This window comes from Odontomachus brunneus, unplaced genomic scaffold (genome assembly GCF_010583005.1).
Source record: "Odontomachus brunneus isolate Ranch 3 - 2012 unplaced genomic scaffold, Obru_v1 Obru_scaffold_001, whole genome shotgun sequence".
NCBI lineage: Eukaryota > Metazoa > Arthropoda > Insecta > Hymenoptera > Formicidae > Odontomachus > Odontomachus brunneus.
Window position 1 is genome coordinate 7,135,643 of NW_022639451.1, and position 6,147 is coordinate 7,141,789.

The following is a 6,147-nucleotide window of genomic DNA, read 5'->3' on the forward strand; positions in this document are numbered from 1 at the left end:
AACTCGATCCAGTGTCAGCCACAGCTCAGGCTCCAACGATTTTGCAAGAGAGAGATGTAATTTTAACAGTTTTTGGGATATCTCAGCCAAGTTCTTCTTGGTGGCTGAAATTCGGTCTTTGACTAACCACAACGACGCTTGTCGTAGAATGCCTTTGGCCTGGTTAGAAGATGGAAATGGGTTTTTTAATTGAAAGCATTTCGGTACTACATGATGGTCGCGGCACCGTTTCAAAAACGCTAGGGAGCATAGTTGGACATGCAAGGACTTTCTGAGTTTGGAAAACAGATTTACCGACCCTAGGATAGCCTCTCCATGCAGGCTTTTAATACTAGATTTGAAGCTTTCACGGCCATTGATACAATGTCTAGATATAGCTTCCGGAATGGAGCCGTGTCTTGAATCAGCGATATGCCGACGTTTCGCAAACGTTGCAGTTTGCATCATCAGGGCTGAGAACTCTGATACTGAGCTCCCTTGGGTAAAGGTAGTCCTTATATGCCCCCCTCCCCCCCCCTTTGTGTAGATGGTGTTTTTTAAGGAGTAGGGGACGAGGCTTGAATCCAGCCAATCAGCGTATTTTAATTGATCAGCTGGTCAGTTTAATCTCACTGTCAGTAGTCTCACTGTTTACCAATGTTCCAGTCCAGGATACTTTGAACATCATCGAGAATTCCGAGGAAATTCCTGCCAACCTCTTCCCACTAATAGAACACTGCTTAACTTCAACCTATTTTCAGTTCCAAGGAGAGTTTTTCGAACAAACCTCTGGAGCGGCGATGGGATCTCCTATATCTCCTATCATTGCAAACATCTTTATGGAACACTTTGAGAATAAAGTTTTGAGGAACGCACCACTGAAACCATCCACATGGTTTCGGTATGTGGACGATACTTTCGTAATTTGGAATCATGGCAGGGAAACTCTTTCTCAGTTTCTCGGGTTTCTCAATTCACAACATCCCAGTATTCAGTTCACAATGGAAGTGGAACAAAATAATCAAATACCCTTCCTGGATGTGCTAGTCCAAAAGAACCAAGATGGCACCTTAGGTCACCAGGTCTACCGAAAACCAACACACACAGACCGATATCTACATGCAACCTCTCATCATCATCCCACGCAAAAGAATTCTGTCATAAGTTCATTGGTTTACAGAGCGCTCACAATTTCGGAACCATCTTCTCTGAATGGAGAACTAGAACACCTCAGTACAGCCTTAACTAAAAATGGATACAACAGCAAAAACATCTCACAAATAATAAAAAACCAGAAGAACAGAATTGTCAGTCCTAAAAACACTGACACATTAGATGAAGAGAGAGAAAAGAGAAAAACGGCTGTCCTTCCATATCTCCAGGGCATAACAGAACCTATCAGCAGGATTTTGGGTAAACACAAAATCAAAGTAATCTTCAAACCTCATAGGAAGCTGTCCCATTTACTCCCAAATCCGAAGGATCAGAAATCATGCCTAGAAACATCAGGTGTATATAAGATCCCTTGCTCTTGTGGTAAAGTTTATATAGGAGAAACCTGGAGGAAGATCAGTACGCGAATCAAGGAACACCAACGGTGTACCAAGTATGGTTACTTTACTCAATCAATTCAGCCCTAGCTGAACACTGGATGGAGACTGGACACTCCGTACAATATGAAAAAGCCACCAGATTGGCCCCCTCACAGAGTTATTTTGCCAGAAAACATCGTGAAGGTCGAGAAATTTTGAAACATCCCAACAACCTCAACCGAGACAAAGGTATGCAAGTAAACTCTATTTGGCATACTGCCCTCCTGGTTTTTTAATTGACCAGCTGATCAATTAAAATACGCTGATTGGCTGGATTCAAGCCTCGTCCCCTACTCCCTAAAAAACACCATCTACACAAAGGGGGGGGAGGGGGGCATATAAGGACTACCTTTACCCAAGGGAGCTCAGTATCAGAGTCCTCAGCCCTGATGATGCAAACTGTAACGTTTGCGAAACGTCGGCATATCGCTGATTCAAGACACGGCTCCATTCCCGAAGCTATATCTAGACAATTATTAATCTTCCTTTTAAAAAGAGCACATTAAAATTCTAACAAGTTAGAATTGATGGGTGCTGCAGAATTGATGTAGAATTAACTGAGTAATATTTTTGTCATTTGATTTAAATAAAATTTCTAAATAAAATAAGATGAAAAAGGGGGTAAATGTGCGTCATTATGACAATTTTCATCACTTTCTGGCATGAACGTGATATTGTTTGACATGACATCATTAATATCATTTGGCTCGTTAGACATGACATTAATATTAGCGTAATTATTTTGTATTTGTGCAGGAATTACTATTGCTCTGCATGTAATCGTATTGCTTCAGATTGTCTAATTGCGACTCTTGCTGAAGATAATTAGTGTCTAATTGCGGACTAACAGTGTAATCGGTTAGAAGAGAAAATGGCTCTGAATGAAAACTTTTCTGTTGTTGACAATTGTAGGATGCACTCGATAAGACGTATAAGCGTTGCGGTTGTGTTGCGGTTGCACTAGAATAATTTTGTTGCTTGAATTGTTGCTGAATGTTGCTGATTGTTGCTGATTACTGTTGATTGCTGCTGATTGTTGCTAATTGTTGCTGATTGTTGCTAATTGTTGCTGATTCCATGACTTGGTGTTGCAGATAAATTGTTCTGATAACTGTACCGCAATATATCCTGCGATATGTTGCTAGGATATGCACAGGACGGATTGGCTTGCACGTTGAAATTATTCAAAATCAACGATGATTTCGGGCTATTTGTAATTATATTGAAAGTATCATTACAGACAGATGTACTACTTGAACAGCCTGCGAGCTCAGTTTTGTCACTGGGCATAAACGATATGACGTCGCATTTGTTGTCTTTTTTGTTTCATCCGCCGATTTTGAAACCACACTTTAATTTGTTTTTCTGCGAGATTGAGTGTAGCCGATATTTGAATGCGTCGTGCCCTGCAGAGATACCGTCCACTTTGGAATTCTCTTTCCAAATGCATTAATTGGGTGCTAGTATAAGTCGTTCTGGTACGTTTCACCTTGGTTGGTTTTCCTCGTTTGCTGAAATTAAAAGTTTATAATGTAAACAAAACAGTTTATGAAGAATTTGTTATTTTGCGCTTCTAATGGAAATAAAGATCATAGTTGATAATTTTTTCTAAATTGCAATTTGAGAAATATAAATAATTGTCTCACATTATATATGTGTGTGCAAGCTATTGTGACTAAACAATTGATCTTATATTCCACTTCTATATACACGAATTATTTGTTTATAATATTTAAAATATACATAATTTAGAAATAGCTTTCTTAGATTTTTATTGATTTCCTTAAGTATTTATATCATTAGGAATCATTAGGAACAGCCCATTAGCAGTTAGGCTTTCTGCTTTTCAGCGGCGGCGTTAGTAATTCATAGGTAGCGAGAAGCAGTAAATTATGGTCTACGGCGACTCTAAAATTTCTGAAATATGACGTTACAATGAAAACTCTGCGTCGTTTGACAAAAGGAGCCGGGCTATGCTATTATTTTGCCGGATTGTGTTTAAGGAAAATAACGTCACTGAGAAAAAAAAAATATTTTTGACCCAAATAAAATTATAGCTATTTTTGACTCCGACTATATTTTTTGTTTATGAGAATATTAGTAGCAACATGTACATAAGGTTATTATTACTAACTTTATGGCAGACTTTAACAAAAAAATAGTTTTCTTGACCATAATTTGTAAGTAATTATTTCTCTACATGATTATTACAAATATCAAGTATTTTCCTCTTATTGTGTGTGTTTAAGGAAAATTTAAAAAATATTTTTTTCATACTCAAATATGTTATGTAAAATATTCAGCATATAATTAACTCTTTCGAAAGTCTTAAAATGAATTTAGAGTTTTGCTAATTTTATTTTCTATGCAAACCATTTCGAAAAGACAAAACCGTGTTAATCAAGTTAGTATTATTGGATTAAAACTATCTCTGCCGATTATTAAACGCCGATGTTTTGTGTATACAAGTTCGGTAAGCCAAATTTTTTTGCGCTTTCTTTTATCCGATTTTAATCACCAATAAATAATTTTCATTCATAAATCCAGCGATAGGTCCATTGGATGTGGACGGGGAAGATGGTGACAGCCACGGGACTTGGCAGCGGGGGGGACAGAGCAGTAGGGACTCCTCCGCGGACCGGAAGAGGAAGAGGGCGGGACCTCAAGATGAGGATTCCCCGTCCTCTCCTGTCGGAAACAGGAAGAGGGTCTCCAGGACTGTCCCGTCCTCCTCAAGTGAAGAGGAAATGATCGTGGAGGGGGACGCCGGGTCCTTTAGGGCCCTACACCCGACTACCGAGGAGGCGGAGATCGGCAAGCGATGCCGGGAAGAAGTGGCGCGAGATATGGCGGAGGGGACACTCCCCTCGGGAAACGCCCCCTATTTAAAGGCGCGCGGCTGGGGTGGCAACCCGGCAGCTAACGGTCGGAAGAAGTGCACCGCGACGGCGGCGACGACCGGCGGGGGGACGCCCCAGCAAATATCGTCGAAAGACGATCGGAGGACTCTCCCGGACAAAAGGCAAGTCTATGGGAAGTCTAGCGGGGAGCTAGAGGCCTTGGTGACGGCCCTAGTTCCCCGCCTAATTGAGGCCCTGCGGGCTGAACTCCCCGAGTTATCCGGGGGACGAGCCGCAGGGACCCAGAAGGCCTCTCAAATAGCGAGGAGAGGGGCGACTACGGGGGCCGGGGCGCACAACGCCTCCCCGACCCCTCGGAACCCGCCCCGTTTCCCGGCAACCTCCGCCCCCAATGATGAGGGGGGGAAAAAGCCGGGGAAAAAGAAGAGAAAAAAGAAGAAGAAGAGCAGCGGGGGAGAACAACGGCCTTACAATGATACGGCTACCTCCCGCTGCCCTTGCGGAAGAAGTGCCCCCCCCCAGAAGAGGACCGCGACCTCGAGGTCCCCGGGGGCCCGTAACAGCCCTTCTCCCTCCAAAACCGGGTCCGAATCTTGGGCCCGGGTGGTAGGGAGAAGAGGGAAACAGGGAGGAGGGAGGTCGAAGCAGACCTCCCAATCGGCCCCCCAAAAGCCGCGGCCCAAACAGGGTACCGCGGCTAAGGGAGGCGGTAAGGAGAGGAAGGTCTCCGGAGCTTCTGGGGGCGGGAAGAAACCCGCCCTCCCCAAGGCTCCTCGCGCCGCCGCGGTTACGGTGAGCTGCCCCGCCGGCAGCTACGCCGATGTGATGCGGCGGGCGAGGGGCCAGATTGACTTAGGAGAGCTGGGGATCGGAGACCTCAGGACCAGGAGGGCAGTCACCGGCGCCCTGGTCCTAGAGATCCCCGGTCCCGAGGGACACGCCAGGGCGGACGCCCTGGCTAATAAAATGGCGGCCCTCTTCGTCGACAAAGAGGACGTTCGTATAGCGCGTCCGACGAAGAGGGCCGACATCCGGGTCCGAGACCTGGACGATGCGGCCACCGTGGAGGACGTCATCTCCGCGGTGGCGGTCGCCGGGGGCTGCGGGCCCGGAGATTTGAAGGCCGGGGAGATCCGCCCTGGACCCGACCGCATGGGGACCCTCTGGTTGAGGTGTCCCCTTGCGGTCGCCAGAAAGGTCACGGACGGGAGACGCATCCGCGTTGGGTGGTCCAACGTCCGTGTAGAGGCCCTGAGCAGCCGCCCCCTCCAATGCTACCGATGCTTGGAGTGGGGTCATGTCAGGGCCTCCTGTAAGAGTAAGGTCGACCGCAGTGGCCTCTGCTACCACTGCGGTTCGGCAGGCAACAGGGCCGCGGCGTGCGACGCACCGGCGACTTGTCCGGTGTGCCGTGACGCGGGGCGGCCCTGTGGCCATAGAGTAGGAGGCCCCGCTTGCCAAATGGGGAAGCGGGGCAAAGGGGGTCGGACTGGGAGAAGGAGACGCAAAGCCTCCAACAACCCTCCCACTCCACCCCCAGAAAAAGGCCAGGAGCCTCCCCCCCGACACCGGAGGAAGAGGCCCCAAAACTCACGACCCCGGCCCCCCCCCGCGGACCCTGCCCCTAAAGAGCAGAGGATGCCGCGGGCGGCCGGGGCCAGCAAGAGAGCGGGATCGCGGGAGAGGGATAACCCAATTGAGGGCCCCTCTCCCGC

General features: G+C 46.9%; 1 protein-coding gene across 1 annotated transcript; it reads left to right on the forward strand.

Annotated features, from left to right (window-relative positions):
* Positions 1–5,257: 5,257 nt before the first annotated feature.
* Positions 5,258–5,847, forward strand: LOC116849850. The gene is made up of 2 exons (XM_032827482.1): positions 5,258–5,653; positions 5,767–5,847. Exons 1-2 carry the CDS (start codon positions 5,258–5,260, stop codon positions 5,845–5,847), a joined length of 477 nt encoding a protein of 158 aa, XP_032683373.1.
* Positions 5,848–6,147: the final 300 nt, after the last annotated feature.

Coding starts and splice junctions, on each gene's coding strand:
- LOC116849850 (XM_032827482.1), top strand. CDS start 5,258: ATGCGGCGGGCGAGGGGCCAGATTGACTTAGGAGAGCTGGGGATCGGA. Junction 5,654..5,766: donor CGGACGGGAGACGCATCCGC/GTTGGGTGGTCC, acceptor GGTCGACCGCAG/TGGCCTCTGCTACCACTGCG.